The sequence below is a fragment of the Anomaloglossus baeobatrachus genome, chromosome 1 (assembly GCF_048569485.1).
Source record: "Anomaloglossus baeobatrachus isolate aAnoBae1 chromosome 1, aAnoBae1.hap1, whole genome shotgun sequence".
In the NCBI taxonomy this organism is placed as follows: Eukaryota; Metazoa; Chordata; class Amphibia; order Anura; family Aromobatidae; genus Anomaloglossus; species Anomaloglossus baeobatrachus.
This window is the reverse complement of record NC_134353.1, coordinates 822849258-822870669: the sequence shown is the minus strand read 5'-3', so window position 1 is coordinate 822870669 and position 21412 is coordinate 822849258. Positions and strand designations below refer to the sequence as shown.

The following is a 21412-nucleotide window of genomic DNA, read 5'->3' as shown; positions in this document are numbered from 1 at the left end:
AAGAAAGGAACAAACAAAAACTGCAAGTCGCTGGATTCTGATGATTATATATTTGTTTTGTCAGTGGGAGTGTATGGGGCTTGTTTTATGTGGGACAACTTGTATTTTTCTTTTTTTGAATGAGATAAGTTTTTATTAAACACTTTTTGCATACATCGAAAACAGCAATGAAACAACCATATTTAACCCACACCCTACCACTTTATGATAAATGTGTTTTTTGGTGGGAGGCAAGACTAAAAATCTACAATTCTGGCTTTTTAATTAATTTTTCTTAGCTTATATTGCACAGAGCACAGAATAAGATTATGCTAATTTTATAGCCTTGGTCTTTATATGCAGAGATACTGCTACATACAAAATTCAAAATCTTGGATTGTGTTAAAACGGCTGCAGCCAGTAAGCGATACATTGTTGGATTCAGGGTCTGTTCACCTTCATCATGCTGCTCTCAGATGAGGTAGAAAAAAACCTGGTGACAGATTCTCTTTAAGTTCAAGTGGGTGTTCTCACTGGGGTTCTGAACTTCTTCTCCCTGTAGGAGTTGCTATCTGATAACACCCACTTGGACTAAAGGCCCTGTCACACACAGGTAAATCTGCGGCAGATCTGTGGTTGCAGTGAAATTGTGGACAATCAGTGCCAGGTTTGTGGCTGTGTACAAATGGAACAATATGTCCATGATTTCACTGCAACCACAGATCTGCCAAAGATTTATCTCTGTGTGTGATGGGGCCTTTAAACGTTAACTCAAAAGGCCAAATACTTATTACAAATATCTCCACAAGGGAGAGGCAAAAAAAAAAAAAAAAAAACAACAAAAAACAAAACAAAAAACAAAAAAAAAAAAAACGCACTCACGTTTTATTCTGATCTACAGCTATTATTACATCCAGTGTCCAGCTCAACATGAACAATTTGGAGGAAGCTCCTGCTGCTCCCATTTCATCATTATTTACAGCTCTCCTTTAAACTATTCTTAATACTTTCTTTAAAATGAAACACAAATAAGAAGTCAGTCCCAGAAACCATGTCACCACAAAAAATGGAAACAGTTTGTCTTACAGCATCCCCAAACAGAGCAGGCCTGATAAATAAGCCAAGTGGCGGGGCTGCAGCATGCCCGATATTCCACATGACTGGCTACCATCATTCATTGTTAAAGGGCTGGATTTACTTGTGATCTATGGTGTCTTCATTTCACACAGAAACACACAGAAGCAGTTGAGCTTGTAAAGATGTGTGGGCTTTTACCACGCTATGCTATTTATTTGGTAAGCGCTTTGTAAAACCAGCTACAACACCAGGGAGTTTTGTTGCTAAAGACATGAACCGTGCCAGAGGCTGGTGCAGATTACAGATATTGCGGAGGCTTCACACTCCCATCCATCCTCTACACTCTACAGCTTCATCAGGAAGGTGACAACACCTTAAGAGGATATACACATAACGCGAAAGGGGCACCTTAGTAGGCATACAGGGTATTGATGTCAAATCCTAAAGCATGTGTTACAAATGCTTCTCATTGGACTGGTCTAGTTCAAGGTTTAGAAATGCATGCATAAAAGTCGCTAACTCTACATAGCCTGCCACAATTTGTAAATGGATATTGAGAGAGATAAGCGGACCTGTTGAAGTTCGGCGGTTTCATCCAGAATTGAGATACAGTTCAGTTTAGCACCCGGACTTGACCCCTAATTGAAGTCCCTAATTGGGCAGTTTGGGTTTCCACCCACATGTAGCCAGCAGGTCATTTCCAGAGGCGGGTGAGGTTTTTCCAATTTTATTTTTTTGGTGGGGGGGGGAGGGGTGGGTGTTGCACACTACATCCGATCATGCTGTTGTTTCCACCAGTGTGAGCCAAACACTACAAGCATAGAGCATAGCCGAGCACAGCGTTGCTCACGTGACTGGTGTTCACACAAAGCACCCGAACTCCGAATCTAACTTTGCTTTTTTTTTTGCAAAGTCTGTTTGGTAAGAACACAAAACTTTAGGTTTGCTCATCTCTAATTATGGACAATTTGTGTCATGTTTCACATTTAATATCTGGTTGGAGTAATTTCATACCATGCAGATTCCCAAAAGAGAGGACATTTCACTTACCAATTTGCTAATTTAGGTAAAAGTTAAGGTCAAAATCCAGCTATTAAAAACACATTTCTTTAAAAAAAAAAGTTGTAACAAAATTTGTAAATACTGTTTTCTTTGATTAATTTAAAATGATCTCATGTGATTTTTTTTTACATTGGTTCACATACAGCAACAGCGTTAAGGAGAGTTTGTATTCTTAGTTACAAGAGCAACGTTTTAAAAAACCTATTGTGGAGACACTCCTGGGGCACTCTCTTGCTGGTCTGGTTGTCTTCAGAAAGACTGCATGGACCAGGGCTTATCACACTGAAAGCTTGCACTCCTTCCCCGTGGGCAGAACACAACCAAATTGTCCCAACCTGGATTCCAAGCGAATAAGGGCTCAGCATTGAGCAGTGAAGCAGGTCTCTGATCTTCCAGCTGGAACCATGAAGCTAAGTTGAAGTCCTGTAGAGTATCAACCTGGTGACAGAAGCAAGGCCCCTTTATACACCACAGTCCTCATTTCAGGGTATTGTGTCTTACAGGATTGGTGGAAGATAGCTGCTTTCTTATTGGTCGCTACATCAAACTGCATAATTTTCCTCTGAATTATGTAGTCAAAAGGGCTGAATCAATCCACATTTAACAGACAACAGGGCTACAATCAGTCTGACATGAGACAATGGCTAACTTCTCTTGATTAACCAAACAAAGGAACTATACACCACCCACACAAGTGGCCAGACGCTGAGTCATCACATCTATCACTTGGCATGAAAGTTATGTTTTCATCTTCAATAAATGCTGCTGTTGTTTAATGTTGTCTAAGTGTGTTTTCTTTTAAACCCTTTACGACCTAGAACATACCTATACGTCCTAGGTCATAGCTATCTCTTTAAAGCGGGTTCATTCCCTGCATATGTCTGCTGATCTGATCAGTAAACATGTGCAGCTAACAAGCGCTGGTGGATCTGAGATCCACTCGCGCCTGTTAACCTCTTCATGACACGATGTACTGGGTACATCATGGATCGTGTGATGTTAATCCCAGCTGCCTACCATGGATAGTCCGCGGCAATCCGCGGACATGTCAGCTGATTTCAACAGATGACATGTGCCTGCTAAGGGCGAGTGGAATTGCATTCCACCCGCGCCTATTAACCCCTTACACCTCACTGTCAAATTCTGACAGCGAGATGTAACAGCGCACTACTGTAAGCACAACTTACCCAGCACCATCTTAAGTCACGTGACTTGATCACGTGATTTCCTGTAGTTGCCATGGTAGCACAGAGTCATGTGATGACTACTGTAGCTATCATGAGTCACTTTCTCTCACTGCCATGTGTAAAAGTTAAGGCCACTTTACACGCTACGACATCGCTAATGCGATGTCGTTGGGGTCACGGAATTTGTGACGAACATCCGGCCGCATTAGCGATGTCGTTGCGTGTGACACCTATGAGCGATTTTGAATCGTCGCAAAAACGTTCAAAATCGCTCATCGGTGACATGGGGGTCCCTTCTCAAATATCGCTGCTGCAGCGTGTACGATGTAGTTCGTCGTTCCTGCGGCAGCACACATCACTTCGTGTGACGCCACAGAAACGAGGAACCTCACCTTACCTGCCGCCGCCCGCAATGCGGAAGGAAGGAGGTGGGCAGGATGTTACGGCCGCTCATCTCCGCTTTGATTGGGCGGCCGCTTAGTGACGTCGCTGTGACGCCGCACGGACCGCCCCCCCTTAGAAAAGAGGCGGTTCGCCGGTCACAGCGACGTCGCTAGGCAGGTAAGTAGTGTGACGGGTCCGGGCGATGTTGTGCGCCACAGGCAGCGATTTGCCCGTGTCGCACAACCGATGGGGGCGGGTACCCACGCTAGCGATATCGGTACAGATATCGCAGCGTGTAAAGTGGCCTTAAGGCTATGTGTGCACTAGAAAATGGACTTTTCTTAAGAAAAATCCACACCCTCTGGCAGAATACCGCACCCGTGGCAAACACTGCGGTAAAACCGCACCCACGGGGGGTTTTTTGCTGCAATTTGATGCGTTTTTGCCGCGTCTGTGCCGTGTTTTTGCCGCGGGTTGGTCCCTGCATTTTTTTTACCTATATCTAAGTGACATGCACATTAATTCCGCAGCGGAAATTCCGCAAGTAAATCCGCAGGTATAAAAAGAAAAACGCAGTGTGCGCACAGCAATTTTTTATACCTAAAGGTTTTGCTGAGGAATGACTGCAGAAATGTTAGATACATATTCTGCAGCAAATCCGCGACAAATCCGCAGTGTGCGCACATAACCTAAAGCAACTTTTCTCCAGATCACAGCTACACAGCTTAGATCTGGAGAAAAGCGGAGTTAAAAAAAAAACAAAAAAAGAAAAAAAAAACAAAAAAAACACAAAGTTTAAAATCACCCATTTGACTTATTGAAAATTAAAGGGTTAAAAAAATAAATACACACATTTGGTATCGCCGCAGTCTGAAATGTCCAATCAAAATATAAAATCAATTAATCTGATCAGTAAAAGGTGTAGAGACAAAAAAATTCCAAATGCCAAAATTACGTTTTTTGGTCGTCGCAAATCTTGCTCAAAATGCAATGAGAGGCGATCAAAATGTAGCATTTGCACAAAAATTGGTACAGTTAAAAACATTAGCATGAGAAGCAAAATTTTAGCCATCACTGAGCCATAGATACTGAAAAATGAGAACGCTATGGGTTTCGGAAAATGGCGCATAAGGTGCGCCACTTTTTGTGGACAAACTTGTGAATTTTTTTTTAACCCCCTTAGATAAAAGTAAAATCTATACATGTTTGGTTTCTACAAACCCATACCGACCTGAGACATCACACCAACATATCAGTTTTATCGTGAACAAGGTGAATAAAATATCCCAAAAACTATTGTGTGATCATGCTTTTTTTGAAGTCTTTCCGCACTTGAAATTTGTTGGCTGTTTTCCAGTACACTATATGGTAAAACTAATGGTTTCATTTAAAAGTACCACAAAAAACAAGCCCTTATATGGCAAGATTGACAAAAAAAAAAAAAAATAAAAAAAAGTTACGACTTTTTAAAAAAGGGAAGCAAAATCGGGGTGAAGGGATTAACTAGTTAGATTACGTTGTGACACTGGCAGTGTGATCTACCGCACTTTGGCGGGGATCGTGCTGTTCCCCGCTGTAATAGGTGGCCACATGACGCAATCAGGGGGCATCAATAGCTTGTCATAACAGTGTGAGGTCAGCTCATGATCCGTCGCTATCATGACTCACTTCCTGTGAATGTCAGCAGAAGGCCAGCATTCACAGGAGAACAGCATTTCTGCTGTGCAGAGTGATGCTGAAGCATCGTTCTGAGCAGTAGAAGCGATCGGACTGTGCAAGCATCAAGTCCCCTTAAGGGGTAACAAAATTAATGAAAACATTTAAGAAAAACAAAAAAAAAAAAAAAATCCACGACAACGAAAGTTCAAATCTCCTCCCTTCTACCCCATTGAAAATCAATGTCATGTAAAAAAAAACAAAGCACCCGTATGGCTATACTGACAGAAAAATACAAAAAAAGTTATGACTCTTGGAAGAAAGGGGCGACAATAACTAAATTAAAAACAGAAAATCGCAGGTGGTGAAGGGGAAAACCTGTCACAAATATGTAGTTTTAATTATCTGGTTTAATTGCTGCTTTTCCAAATCTTGATTTTTTTGTTTTTGTTTTTATTTTAGTTTTTTTTTTCTTTTTCTAAAGGGGTTGTCTCAAATTTTTATATTGATTGCCTATCCTTAGGATAGGTCATCAGTATATGATTGGTGGTGGTGTGCAAATCAGCACCCTCACTGCATCAGTTGTTACCAGATGCGTTACTACACAAATGCCTTTTTTGATTCAGAGGATGGATGTAAATGACCAGCGATGGGTTCCCCGGTTGTAGCATCCCCACAGGTCAGATATTGATGACCAAGTATAGATCATCAATATACAAGAAACCAATGGACAATCCCTAAATAAAAAAAAAAAAACAAACAACCCACAACACCTCAAGCTTTATAACCATGTCAATCTCCTTCACGACCGGACGATTTTTAGCTTTCAGGGGTTTTTTCGCCATTCTTCCGAGACACGTAACTTTTTTATTTTTCAGTCAATATCGTCATGTGAGGGCTCATTTTTTGCAGAACGAGCTGTACTTTTGAATGAAATCATAAGTTTTAAAATATAATGTACTGGAAAACTGCAAAAAAAAATTCCAAATGCGGAAAAAGTGAAAAAAAAAAAAAAAGTGCGATAGTATTGTTTTTGAGATATTTTATTCACTGTGTTCACTATATGGTAAAACTGATGTGTGGGTGTGATGCCTGAGTTTGGTGCAAATTCATAGACACCAAACATGTATAGGGGTTTACTTTTATCTAAGGGGTTAAAAAAAACCAGACGTTTATCCGAAAAAAGTGGCGCACGTTTTACGCCATATTCTGTGACCCATAGTGTTCTCATTTTTCAGGATCTATGGCTCAGTGACCGCTTATTTTTTGCGTCTCAGGCTGACATTTTTAATGGTACCATTTTTGCACAGATGCTAGGTTTTGATCGCCTGTTATTGCATTTAGCGCAAAATTTGTGGCGACCAAAAACCATAATTTTGGCGTTCGAATTTGTTTTCCGCTGCGCAGTTTACCGATCGGATTAACTGATTTTATATTTTGACAGATCGGGCATTTCTGAATGCGGCGATAGCAAATGTGTATATTTTTTATTTTTTTAACCCTTTAATTTTCAATGGGGGAGAAAGGTGGGTGATTTGAACTCTTAGGGTTTTTTATTTTTTTTAATGATTTAAAACTTTTTTTTTTACTTTCTTTAATTTTACTAGTCCTCCTAGGGAACTACATGGATCAGCAATCTGATCGCTCTGCCATATCTGCTGATCACCGCTACACAGCTGTGAATAGCAGATATGCTCATTTCATGTCTCAACCAGCTGTGGGCTGGGTGAAACTGAAAGTGAGTCATGTGAGCTACAGGAGTCATCACATGACCCTGTGCTACCATGACAACCACCGGAAGTCACGTGATCACGTCACGTGACTTCCGTTACCGGCCACTGTCACATATTGATAGCACTATTTAAGAGGTTAAACGGCACAGGCGGATAACTATTCCGCTCGTGCCTACCAGGCACACATCTCAGCTGTAACAATCAGCTGAGATGTGTGCTGATTGCTGCAAGCTGCCGGCAGCAGTCCGCGGGCAGTAACATTATGACCGCTAGGATGTAATATTACTGACCGCGGTCGTTAAGGGGTTAAAAGTAGATAAATAAAATAACTAAATAAATACATATTTATGGGAGGTTACAGGTCTTTAAAAGAAACCTCTGCAATTAAACTACTGAATACTGTTAAATGTTGGTTAAATTTACATGAAATGATTTTCCTCAATGGTCATATATTTGTCACATTTATGTTTTTATTTTTATACATCCCATGTGAAAAGGATTTGTAACTTCATACTGTAATTTCTTTTCGCTGTTCTCACCTATTAGGATAAGATTCACACTAAACAGTAGTGGCGCAGCAAGATAGCGACGTGATTACGACATGACAACTTTTTCCATAATCAGCAAATTAAATATTGCAAGAACTGCCTCGATGGCAAACCTGAATCAATATTCAAAATAAAATACCGAATATAACGTGTCTTAAATAAGTATTAAATAGGAAGTTGAATCTTCCAGAAATATTGACATGGTCTTTTTTGTATTTGATCACTTTAATAGACTGAAACAGCCATCTAAACCTTGGATGGTTCACACTTTGCGGGGAAGTGACTGGCTTACTACAAATCTAAATTTTTCGTATGCAAAATGTAATGCACAGAAAGATGCAACAGTGGGTGATAATGAAAATGCAACACCATTTATTAATTTTAAAGACTTATAAACTGCCCTAGAGACTCCTTGAAGGGGAAGAACATGTCTGAATTTCACCATTCAGTGCCACAGGCAGTAAGTGAGAGAAACTAAACAAGTACATCCCGCAGAGAGAAGAAACGCCTGCAGCTGCTAATGACCTTACATACTTTGCTGGAGAATTTTTGATGTTGTAATTTGTTAATATTGTTTAAGACAATTCCTGTTTTAGTTTGTTCAGTAGTCAAGTACCTGATGTTTTGAAGACCACGATCAAAATATTTCAGGCATTCCTCAATAACACAATTTAAGAAATAAAACTTTTGACATATTGTGGTCTGCAAGAAGTTTATTGATGGGGATTCAGGGAATTAGCTAAAACAACGGGGCAGAAGCTGTGAGGGGCGGCTCAGCAGACAGCTGGCTCCATAGAAGGTCCGAGAGTCCGTCTTCTGCTCGCCCAATATACCGGAGGAATAGAGGCTTCACTTAGCACTACTGCCCCGTTGTTTTGACCAGGGGGGGGAATTCAGTACATGTCCAAAAGTTTCTTAAAAGTACAGTTACTTATTAATTACAACTCACATATTTTAGACTGATGCAGTAAATTCTATGTATTCTGTCCAAATGTGTGTACAGTCATCCAGTATCATTTCTACAGACACGTGGAACACTGAATCAAAGTGGTTCCTAAAAACTTTGATATTGATGACCACTTCATAAATGGGGGGAGCAGGGTGTCGAACCAGCACTAATCTGAAGACCTACCCTAAGCTGTTATCAGCTACTGTGGTGGCGGGATGTAAACAATGAGTGGCGGAACAGCAAAGTTACATATATTGTTTTTGTGGCCTGTTTAAAAAATTGCAGCTCAGTTCCTACCCCGGACGCAAAATTAAAGCTTTATGTATGCCTAGGAGGCTGTTCATTCAGGTCAGGGACCCTTTGTCAGGTTGGGCATTGCAGCCCAAACATGGATTATAAAATGTGGTTGTGAATATAACCAAAACCAGATATTTATATAATCTATTAAAACACCACTCCAGTAGTTTGTTTGATTGCATTACTGGTTCTTTAAATCTACATCCCCTGCCCACTTTGTTACACTCACCTTCCAGCAGCTTCATCTTCTATTGATGCCGCGCTGGGGTTTTGTGACCTGCCAGCAAATCCAGTGTTTCATGGAGCAAGCTAGAGGTCACAACTCCATACAACTCTATGAGAGACATGTTCTGGCCCTCAGAGACGCATTGGGTGCTTGTGACTTAACTTCTGACTTCCAGCCAGTCAGAAGTTACAGATAAGATGGTTATGTGGATCTGGAGTGACACCGAAAACATATGGAAAATGCGGGAGGGTAAGTATAGCGCCAGAGCACTTACATTTTAAGCACCACTCCCGCACTGTAGAGAGAAAAAAATTAAATAAAGATAGAAAAAAAAGGGGGGGGGGGCAAAAATGCTGGAGCGTATGTGTAATAAAATAAACTCACAACTCCCACCTTTTAGTAAATCGCCCATGATCTGTTAGTGAGAGACTATGCCTATAATTTCAATAGAATAATAGTCTTTGTGCAGCAGAACGTGGACGCATAGCCAAACCTAAGTAGCCTGTTCACATACGGCAAAAAATTGCTGTGAATTTGTAATAGGAAGCTGCAATGTAAATCCGCAATAATCACCAAATTTATTAATGCAGATAAGGTTTACAAAACCTGAACAAGGACCAGTCTGTCACATAATAAAGATAAAACAAATCACTGATCTCGGGGAGACCAGCCAGAAAAAACATTGCCGGCAGCCAGCAAAGGCGCTCAAAACAGTAAAATACTAGGTGCATTGCCCCCTGGGAATTATGCAAATCAAAAAAGGTCTGTGGAGACTCTGTTAGGAGTCTCGACACAGAAAATGGCCAGATATCCCTCTGGGAAGGACCCAGCCAAGGAGTGGCTCTTTTTAGGAGACCACCATAACTAAGTGGTCCTTTTAGTCAATATCTAACTCTTTGACAAGTTTAAAGATATGACAAGGGAAATATCAGGGCCAGGTATCCATCCACAGACAGCTGTTTCAGGGTATTGCCCCTCATCAGTGTGGAGTAGGATTCTGGCTAGGTGGGAGCAATGCCTAGTAGACCAGTAAGACAAAACAATCACTGATCTCGGGGAGACCAGCCAGAGAAAACTGCCAGCAAAGGCGCTCAAAACAGTGAGCAGCTGTCTGTGGATGGATACCTGGCCTTGGTATTTCCCTTATCATATATTTAAACTTGTCAAAGAGTAGGATATTGACTAAAAGGGCCACTTAATATGGTGGCTATAGTTGTCTACTAAAAAGAGCCTCTCCTTGGGTCCTTCCTGGAGGGATATCTGGCTATTTTCTGTGTCGAGACTCCTAACAGAGGCTCCACGGACCTTTTTTGATTTACATAATAAAGAAAATAAATAATAATAATAATAATAATAATAATAATCATAATCAATGAAGCCTCCTCCTAACCAGTACCAAGTCCGTGAATTCTGTCGAGATGCAGGATCCAACCTTAGTTTTGAAATAAATCTTTCTACATGGTAACTTTTTTTTCTTTATTAATTTTAACGTTTCTTAACATCTATTGATATTCCGGTCAGATACAAACCCCACGGCTTTTGACATACTTTCAAAAACCCACACCTCTTTCTCCAGAAGTTCCCTGGAGCCCCAGCGAGGCATCCAGCACAGTGAATGGAACATCAGATGTGTGTAATGGAGAAACGTTAAGTCCGTTTTAGCCTGGCAGAAACTTATTTTTTTGTGGATGAGATCGGTTTAATTATTTATGCTTATTTCATTTTTAACACATATATTTGAAGTAGATATTACAAGATAGATCGGCATAAATGTTGGATAAGGTGTGTAGGACTTATTTAAAGATTGCCGTGTGCTCTTGCTGCACAGCTTCGTGACCTCTTCAACCGCGATGCTCTTTTTTTATTTTTTCTTCCCCTTCAGCTTCTCAGCTACAATATATTCCCAAATATTCCCTGGTGTGCTCATGCAACCAGATAGCACAGAAAAGATGCTGAAAAATCCAAGAGCACGATCACAGGCAGATTTTTTTTCCCTTCGCCTTCATCCTGCATAAGGAGAGGAGCTTACACTTCAAATGAGTAATTGGATTTTCAGAACTGCAAGTGGGCTTTCTTTGCCTGTTCAGTCAAGACGGGGCTACAAGGTAATGATACATCTGCCACGATGCAACAACCTGGCACGTCTACTGTCAAGAGTTGAAATCATAAAGGAATAAGCTGTCGTTAACAGCCTCTTGCCGAACACTGGAGCTGTCAGACTATTGTTTTCCCTCTCCTGTATAGGGGCTGGTGTGGGCTTACAAAACCTGTCAGCTCTGGAAAAATAAGCTTTTAACCTCTGATTTCTCCACTTCTTTATTTTTATTACTTCAGCATCCTTCCGTGGTTCTTACGATACAAAGCCTTATAATTCCACATAGGCAATTAACGGAGCTGTTAACAATAATAGAAGCAAGATGTGAAAATGTAAAGCCTCATAAATGGCTTCCATCCTTAAGGAGCATTAGGACAAAAATAATTATAATTCTTCAACAGCTTAAACAGTATTTACTTACTAGAAATTATACCTTTCCTTAACTTGATTTTACACAAATTATATATGTATTTTTTTGCAATACAGTGAAAATGTATGTAATTAAAATTTCTGCCTGCACAGCCGAAGCTATGGGTTCCTGACCTATTCCAATGTAGAATTTCAATTAGATTGATTGTTAATAATAACGTGACTGAAGCAGCTTATAATAACTATATGTTGCAGACATTTCTAGTTTTCTTTTTATTTAGTGTGGGTATATGGTTTCGTACAAGGAAAAAAAAAAAAAAAAAAAAAGTTTCTTAAAGTTTTGAAATAAATTTAAAGTCGAACCTCGCACTTGCTCATAAATAAGGAGACATAGCTTATTTAAAGTGTATATTTCCCACTGTGTAAATATTTATGAAAATCGATGAGTTTGGTTTCTAAAATTTAAGCAAGCCCCAGTGATCTCTCCAGAGGCATAAAGAGTTCTCTAGACCCAAGTTTACTATAAAGTGAGTATCCAACAAAGTTTATGGATGACAGCCACGTTTGGGACTGATGGGACAACCCAACCCCTTACAATATCCTTTATTATAGTTTAAAAACAAAACAAACAAACAAAAAAAACAAAACACAACAACATGGGACAATCAACGGGTCAAACCGCTACGGAGAGCGTTGAATACCAGTGTAGAGGACTTGGCACAGTAATTTGTTACCAATTCACCAGAGGAGGGCAGTGACTGAGTTAAAACATTAAGTGGCACAGTGCACTGAACTGTTTGGCCACAAGAAGGGTGCACCGAGTTTCTGTGCTTGGTTTGAACAGTCACTTTGTTCCGACAGACTCCCTTTATTGTACAGTACATGTTATTGATTTCTATTGCTGAAATAGGTCTCATAAATTTCTATAGAATTTGTAAGTGCATGGACATTATGCAAGGGGTTGTCCTTTAGGTGAAATTGGGCATTAATTAAAAACAGCCCACACAATACATTTCCCCCTAGCTGGTTGAGTCTTTCAACTGTTTGCAAAGGATTCCAAGAGTGATAGCTCTTTAAGTTTCGAGCTGTGGCAGCCACTCTAGGGAGATAAAAAGGAATTGCAATGTACATTCTGTGTAAAACTGTAAAGGTTCATACGCCTCTGCCTGTTCTTATATGTAACTATCTGATTTTACTACTTCTCATTGTGACTTCATGTTGCAGGTTCTCCCCCTCCGTTATGGGGTGCTATGTCAGAGATAAAGGGTGTGGTCTTCTTAACCTTGCTTCTTATGTAAGACATGTGTTATGCCTGTAGATAATCCAACACAGATAAAAGGAAAGTGAAGCCTATCTCACTGCTGATGCACCCTGCTGGTTCCTGTACAGACTGGAATATTCCTAGCTGCACAACTAGAAAGTCACAACCTGGCTCAGGCACCCTGAAAGGCAGTCAGGTTGTTTTATGTACCTACTCAGGAACCAGGGAAGAGGTTACTCTGCACTATTAGAGGTTACTGGACGCTCAGCAGCTCACACCATCTGATGCTGCCGATTGAATTAGTAACCTGGGCAATCTGCATGAAGACCTTCCAAACACACCCAGGAGTTATCTACATGACCATGACCCTTCCACTTGACAAGACACTGAAAACAGCTTGACCCGATTAGAACTCCGCACTTGCTCTAACTCACACTCCTGCATGCTACGGGCAGAAGCATTCTTGTGGTGGACATCGTTTTTTAGCTGGTCCCATGAGTACAAGGTCACTTGAACACAAAGAGCAGTCTTAAGGGGGCTTTACACGCTACGATATTGCTAGCAATATCGAGCACAAAAGCACCCGCCCCCGTCGTGCATGCGATATCATGTGATCACTGCCGCAGCGAATATTATCGCTACGGCAGCGTTACACGCGCTTACCTGGTCGGCGGCGTTGCTGTGACTGCCGAACAATCCCTCCCTCAAGGAGGAGGTGCGTTCGACGTCACCGCTACGTCACTAAGCGGTCAGTCAATAGAAGGGGAGGGGCGGAGATGAGCGGGACGTAAACATGCCGCCCACCTCCTTCCTTCCGCATTGCCGGTGGAAGCAGGTAAGCTGATATTCCTCGCTCCTGCGGTGCTACACACAGCGATGTGTGCTGCCGCAGGAGCGACGAACAACATCGATAATCAACCATTAACGATTTTTGGTTTTAGGGCGACCTCTCCATGGTGAACGATTTTCACCACTTTTGAGGTCGGTTAAGGTCGCTGGTAAGTGTTACACACTGCGATATCGTTAATGTCGCTGGATGTGCGTCACAAACAACGTGACCCAGACGATAATTCATTAACGAGCGTGAAAAGCCCCCTTTAGTCCTAGCACACACTCTACAGTTACGGACACACTCTTCAGTATCCTTACAAGCGTTCTGTATATTTTGTCTAAGATTTGCCCTCAGAGCACCTACTAGTACCACACCTTCACCCAAAACCCTGACAGGTTCTTTATCCCTCAATTCTGGGACAATGATAAGAGATAAACATAATTATTTTTTTTTTAACATAAAAAGATTTTACGTTAAGCTCCAAGATTTTATGCATCTTCACAGTGACTAATTGGAGTTATATATAAAATGTAACATTTAATAGAGGATCTAAAATGTTAAAATATCTACAGTATCCTACTCGTGAAAACCACTAATACTAAGCATTAAGTGATTACACATGAAAATGAAAAAAAAAAAGTGAAATAAAAGATGAGCCTGATGCCACTAATTCAACATTTATTTAACTTGACAGATTAAAAATCCATAAAGATAACGTGAAAAAGGTGCATCTAAATGGCAAAGGTAGGCAACTTTACAGGTCATCCTGACAATTGCAAAACGTTCTGGTATTCTCACAGTAATTGGGGAGGCCGTTCTGGCATTATGGACCGCACGGGCACATGTATACACAGACTCATCTCTACTCTATACTTTGTCTTCATTATCTCCTCGTTGGTCAGCATAAACTTAAGAAAACCTCTGGTAATAAACTGCACAAAAATGTGAAATATTAGACGGCGTACACTTTCTAACTCTGTACACAGTTTACACACTTACTTCCACCGCTTTCTTGATGTACGGTATTTGTGTCCCGCTGTTTAGATCCTCATTTATTATAAGTCTTCTGGCCCACTGGCCTGCCCTCACCACTCCACTGCCGTGGATTAACACAAGCATTTTCTCTGCATTGGTCATTGCATCCTTACTCATAAAAATGAAACTCTTGGGTTCATTTTCAGTAGCATCCATCTGGAAAACAAAAGGAACACATACTTAAATGTATAGGTCTATAAGTTGGGAAAGAAACATGTACTATATAGGATTTCGTGATAATTATTTTTTAATATCCAGAGTCAACATAATAATCAGGGCCGTGGAGTCGGTAAGCCAAACCTTCTACTCCGACTCCACGACTCCCACACATATTGCTTATAGTTAAGTGAAAAAATTATTGTAGTACAATGTGAACATCAGACATTTAATCATTTTTATGATACAATAATCAAGATATTTAGATATATTTTATGCTCTATTTATTGGAATACAACTTTAGAACACAAAAAACTAATAAATTGTAAATATGTTATACAATGTGTAATATACAGTAGATTACACATATATCTTGTGTATTTATACATATAAACATATATATACACATATATATACATATATATATATATATATATATATATATATATATATATATTATATATATTTACATTGTATTACATATTTACAATTTATTACAGTTACTTGTGTTCTAAAGTTGTATTCCAATAAATATATTGCGCCTGGCAATCCTGTAGCTGCTCATCCTAACTGCTGCGTCACTCAAAGCTTCTTTTCCTTTAGTAAGCTGTTGATCATCAAGCAGTATACGATGACTTGGGTCCACAAACAGCTGCCAGAAGAATTTTATTTTCCAATAGCTGTGTCTCTCTCAGTTTCATTGAAGCAGAAATGCCATTTGCGATTAAACCTCCTCTTTGGGACAGGCAAAATAGCAAGTTCTTCCACTCCCTTATGAAAATGCCAGGAGTTAAATCCTCAGCTTGTACTTTTTTAGTCACAATAAATGGGTGATTAAGCAATTCCTTCAATTCAGCCACCTGGGTCCATTGAGCTTCATTTAAGGTTACTTGAGGGTTCACCATATCTATAAGAAACGATTTTAGTTCAAGCAATCACTGAGTCATTAAATAAGTGCTGCCTCACCGAGTGGCTTGATCAACAATTGCCCCTTTCCCAGCACGTCTCTTCAAGATGGAATCAATTTTAGGGGTTCTGGCGGCAATAACTAACTTCCTCACTTATCCAATCAGATTTCCAGCAGGTCCGCCCAGTTTCACACATCCAGCTTTTCGCCGGTTTGGCGGATATGGCGCACGCCAGTACAGTACGATGCAGTACAGTGGCAGCGCCACAACTTCCGTGTCACATGCTCCGGTCACATGTGACCGTCGTTTGTCGCGCTGCCACTGTACTGTATACACTGTACTGGAGTGCGCCGCATACGCCAAACCAGCGAAAAGCCGGATGTGTGAAACCGGGGTCCCTCTTGCAGACTATCTCTTATTGCCAACTGCAGCGTGTGCACAACACAGCGCATGTGATGAATATGAAAGTGTTTTGAAGCAGCTTCAACAAGATCATCTAATCCTAAAGTATCATTTTGCTGTTCTGTTGTAATATCTGTTTGTTCCTCAGTTACATGAACAGCACTGTGGCCTTCCATCTCACACATACTAAATCATACATTTTCTTCTAGCTGTTGTTCATTACTCTCATTCATCAGTTTAATTGTACTTATGTTTGAAGCATTGTTCATTACAATGGCAAGAACCTGTTCTTTTTTGCGTTCCTAATCTTGCAGAACCTTTTCCACTAAGGCCTGGAGAAACTGGCTGCTGTGATGAGCTTTAGTATCTGTTACTGCCAGTGTCTTAATAACAATTTCTTTCTTGTCACAAACATATCGAACATTGATGGCAAAACAATTCAGTGAAATGCAGTGACTCTGGGCATCCCAGCAAAGGCAATGGGTGAAAAGATAGGACAATCAGACACAGCGTTTTGTGAGGATCCTCACAAAGAATGAGCATGTCAGTTTGTATGGTGTTTTTCTAATCTGCTTTTGCTATTGAAAGCATTATTTATGAGCTCAAAAACCTTTCAGGTGATGCGTTTTTTTTAAAAAGCTGATCTGCTTTTGCAGCTGAAAAACGTATCAAAAAACGCAGTAAAAACGCTGTGTGTGAATGCTGCCTTAGATCAGGAATAGAACAGCTATTTATAGTCCCCAATTTATTACATATTTTAGGAGTCGGAGTCGGTGCATTTTATACCGACTCCACCAAAATGTGCTCAGACTCCGACTCCACAGCCCTGATAATATAATTCAGAATTAGATTTGTAAACTTTGTAGGCAAATTCTGCTCTTTAAAAATCATTAAAATAATGGTTTATGACACAACAAATAGAAAATTGAAACATAAAAAATAACTAAAACTAACACACAACATACGAAAGTAAAAACCACAAATAATAGAAGACAGACCCACCGAAAGAACCAAAATTTTGGATTCATCAAAAGACATGATTAACAATACCAAATAAAAACAGAAAATGTAGCATAGTAACGGTAGTCTATACCACTAAGGACTAAAGCAAGTCCAATAACAGGTCCACAATGCAGAAAGCTATAAAACTAACCATGACATATAGGGCCAAGTTCCCAAACAAGTCTTGTTAAAGTGGTTGTCCATGATTTTGGCAGGTCGCTAATGCATAATGCACTTTTCTGCCCAGTTCATACTCAAGTTTTCACCTTTACATTCCATCCTTTGTTTCGGCTGGCGGTGCATTGAAGATTACAGACCAGCTTCTTAACATTATTCTATTCTCTACACAACAAATTATTTCCTGACATTTTAAATTTCTCCATTTAGAAGTCCTAATTAAAACTTCATACAACAGCAATTTGTCTTTTTACTGTGGTAATTCATTAAACAAAGCTTTCACTGAGCAACGTCCATAAAGGTCAGGGCTGAGCACAACCTTACTTTATCGACAAATCAACCAATAATGCATTTAGTCCTAAGAGCAGCAAGACTACATAAAGTAATTTGTATCTATTAAACCTGCACAGTATCAGGTGGGTTAACAAACCCCTTGAACTTTAATCTGCTCCTTAAATCCAAAATAGAAAACTTACAAATCCAAGGGCATTCTACCACAATGAGGTCACCCCATACACTGCTTTGGTAACACAGATGACAAAATCTTAGAGATGAGAGCGGTCACACCACTCAAATCTTTGGCACCTTAGATGATGACACATACGAGACCTGAAGACATCTCAGGATCGGCAATAAACAAAACCAAATCACAGCGATTTAAAAAGTTTTGATAACAGTGAACTTCCACATTATTTTCTCCCACAAACCGGGCCGCCATTAGGGCATTACAGCTGTGACTAGTGTACCAGGCCCAGTGAAGATGGGGGGCCCGGCAGTGCCTGGAAGATTACTTCTCTTTTTTAAGCCCCGACCGGGCCCCTCTCTTCACTGACCCCCAGTCACAACCGCAGCAGGGGAGGCCTGGCAGTGTCGCTTCAGACACTACATATGACTACGGTGCATGCGAAGCCCTTCTAGGGCACTGCATGCAAATTAGCCATGTGGCCAGAAGCAATGTGAGTAGAGCAGAGCAGGGAGGTGGCGCTTCATCCCGCAGCCCAGTGTGATGAGGTCATCACTCCGCACCTCATCATAGTTCTGCAGGCAATGCGGAGCTGGCGAGGACGAGGCATCTGGCGGAGACAGGCATTTCCTGAGCGGAAGATGGCAGGGGAAAATGGCGAGTCCCGGTCTTGCTTTAGGTGGATGCGCGTCCGAGGGTGCACATCCAGCCTAAATGCATGGCAGCTCAGATAGGACACCGCACAACGTGGGAGTCGGGGAGGGCGAGTAAAATATTTTCATTTTTATTTTTGTGGAAGACAAATATAAAAGGAAAGGCAATGGAAGGGGATGTATACAAGAAGGAGGACATATATACCAAAAAGGAGACAAATACCGGGATGGGGACGGCATTATACCAGAAGTTGCCCAGGAGGGAATATAATATAATATATTATATATTAGCCATATAAAGACATATAAGCAAGGGAGGGAACAAAAATTAGGATGGGGATATTATACCAGAATGTGCCCAGGAGGGGGATATACATGCTAAGGTGGGATATATACAAGGATGGGAACATATATATCAGGAGGGTAACAGGATCAGGACATATATAGCAGGAGGAGAACATATATGCTAGGAAGGAGACAATAAACCAGGATGGGGACATATATACCAGGAAGGGGATATATATACCAGGCGGATAGTATACAGAGGAGCAGTGTGTGTGTGTGAGGACATATACACTACTGTTCAAAAGTTTGCGGTCACCTAGACAATTTTGTCTTTTCCATGAAAAATCATACTTTTATTTATCAAATGAGTTCCATAATGAATAGAAAATATAGTCCAGACATTGACTAGGTTATAAATAATGATTTTTACTTGAAATAATAATTTCCTTCAAACTTTGCGTTCGTCAAAGAATGCTCCCTTTGCAGCAATTACAGATTTGCAGACTTTTGGCACTCTAGCTGTTAATTTGCTGAGCTAATCTGGAGATATTTCACCCCATGCCTCCAGAAGCACCTCCCACAAGTTGGATTGGCTTGATGGGCACTTTTTGAGCACCATAAAGTCAAGCTGCTCCCACAACAGCTCAATAGGGTTGAGATCTGGTGACTGGGCTGGCCACTCCATTACAGATAGAATTCCAGCTGCCTGCTTCCTCCCTAAATAGTTCTTGCATAATTTGGAGGTGTGTTTTGGGTCATTGTCCTGTTGTAGGTTGAAACTGGCTCCAATCAAGCGCTGTCCAAAGGGTATGGCATGGCGTTGCAAAATGGAGTGATAGCCTTCCTTATTCAAAATCCCTTTTACCTTGTACCAATCTCCCACTTTACCAGTGCCAAAGCAACCCCAGACCATCTCATTACCTCCACCATGCTTGACAGATGGCATCGGCACTCTTCCACCATCTTTTCAATTGTTCTGTGTCTCACAAATATTCTTCTCTGTGATCCAAACACATCAAACTTCGATTTGTCTGTCCATAACACTTTTTTTCCAATCTTCCTCTTTCCAATGTCTGTGTTCTTTTGCCCATATTAATCTTTTCCTTTCATTAGCCAGTCTCAGATATGGCTTGTTCTTTGCAACTCTGCCCTGAAGGCCAGCATCCCGGAGTCACCTCTTCAATGTAGACATTTACACTGGCATTTTGATCGTACTATTTAATGAAGCTGCCAGTTGAGGACCTCTGAGGCGTCAATTTCTCAAACTAGAGACTCTAATGTACTTGTCTTGTTGCTCAGTTGTGAAGCGGGGCCTCCCACTTCTCTTTTTACTCTGGTTAGAGCCTCTGAAGGGAGTAGTACACACCGTTTTAGGAATTCTTCAGTTTCTTGGCAATTTCTCATATGAAATATACTTCATTTCTAAGAACAAGAATAGATTGTAGCGTTTCACATGAAAGTTCGCCTTTTCTGGCCATTTTGAGAGTTTAATGGAACCAACAAATGTAATGCTTCAGATTCTCAACTAGCTCAAAGGAAGGTCAGTTTTACAGCTTCTCTAAATCAGCAAAACGGTTTTCAGCTGTGCTAACAAAACACTGGGTTTTCAAGGGATTTGTAAACATCCATTAGCCTTCTAACACAAAACACGGAAAGAAATACCTACAATGGTCACAGAAATAACTTAAATCTGACAAAAGTAAAATAAAAATCTATGAAAACGAACAAATGAAAGTCAGACATTGCTGCTTTGCAGCTTCCACAGAATTAAAAAAAAAACAAAAAAACAACACCATGAAATCGGCCTGGACAAATATGATGGTGTGGCGCCCTTCCTATAAACTATATATATTTATTTATTTATTTATTAGTTGCACATCCTTTTTAGGCAATCACTGCAATCAAACAATTCCTGTAAATGTCAATGAGACTTCTGCACCTCTCGACAGGTATTTTGGCCACTCTTCAAGAGTTAACTGATCCAGTTATCTCGTGTTTAAAGGTCGCCTTTTCCAGACGGCAAGTTTCAGCTCTTTCCAAAGATGCTCAATAGGATTTAGGTCAAGGCTCATAGAAGCTACTTCAGAATAGTCCAATGATTTTTTCTTAGCCTTACTTGGGCGTTTTTAGCTGTGTGTTTTGGGTCATTATCGCAAGACCCATGATCTGTGACTGAAACCAAACTTTGACATTGGGCAGCACATTTCTCTCTAGAATCCCTTGATAGTCTTGAGATTTCATTGTACCCAGCACAGATTCAAGACCCCCTGTGCTAGATGTAGTAAAGCAGCCCCAGAACATAACAGAGCCTCCTCTATGCTTCACAGTAGGGACAGTGGTTTTTTTTTATATGCTTCATTTTTCCATCTGTGAACATAGAGCTGATGTGCCTTGCCAAAAAGTTCCATTTGTGTCTCATCTGTCCATTGGACATTCTCCCAGAAGCTTTGTGGCTTGTCAATATGTAGTTTGGCAAATTCCAGTCTGGCTTTTTTATGGTTTTTTTTTTTTCAACAATGGTGTCCTCCTTGGTCATCTCCCATGACGTCCACTTTGGCTCAAAACAACGACGAATGATGCGATCTGACACTGATGTTCCTTGAGCTTGAAGTTCACCGTTAATCTCTTTAAAAGTTTTTCTGGGCTCTTTTGTTACCATTCGTATTATCCATCTTT

At 40.5% G+C, this 21412-nt stretch overlaps 1 protein-coding gene across 2 annotated transcripts in view; it reads right to left on the bottom strand.

Annotated features, from left to right (window-relative positions):
* Positions 1 to 21412, bottom strand: part of ARB2A (ARB2 cotranscriptional regulator A) — a 631322-nt gene that overhangs the window by 532548 nt on the left and 77362 nt on the right. For both annotated transcript variants that reach the window (XM_075325101.1, XM_075325100.1), the window contains one exon: positions 14655 to 14846. In XM_075325101.1, the coding sequence (XP_075181216.1) occupies positions 14655 to 14846 (192 nt within the window). The remainder of the gene's footprint in view (positions 1 to 14654; positions 14847 to 21412) is intronic.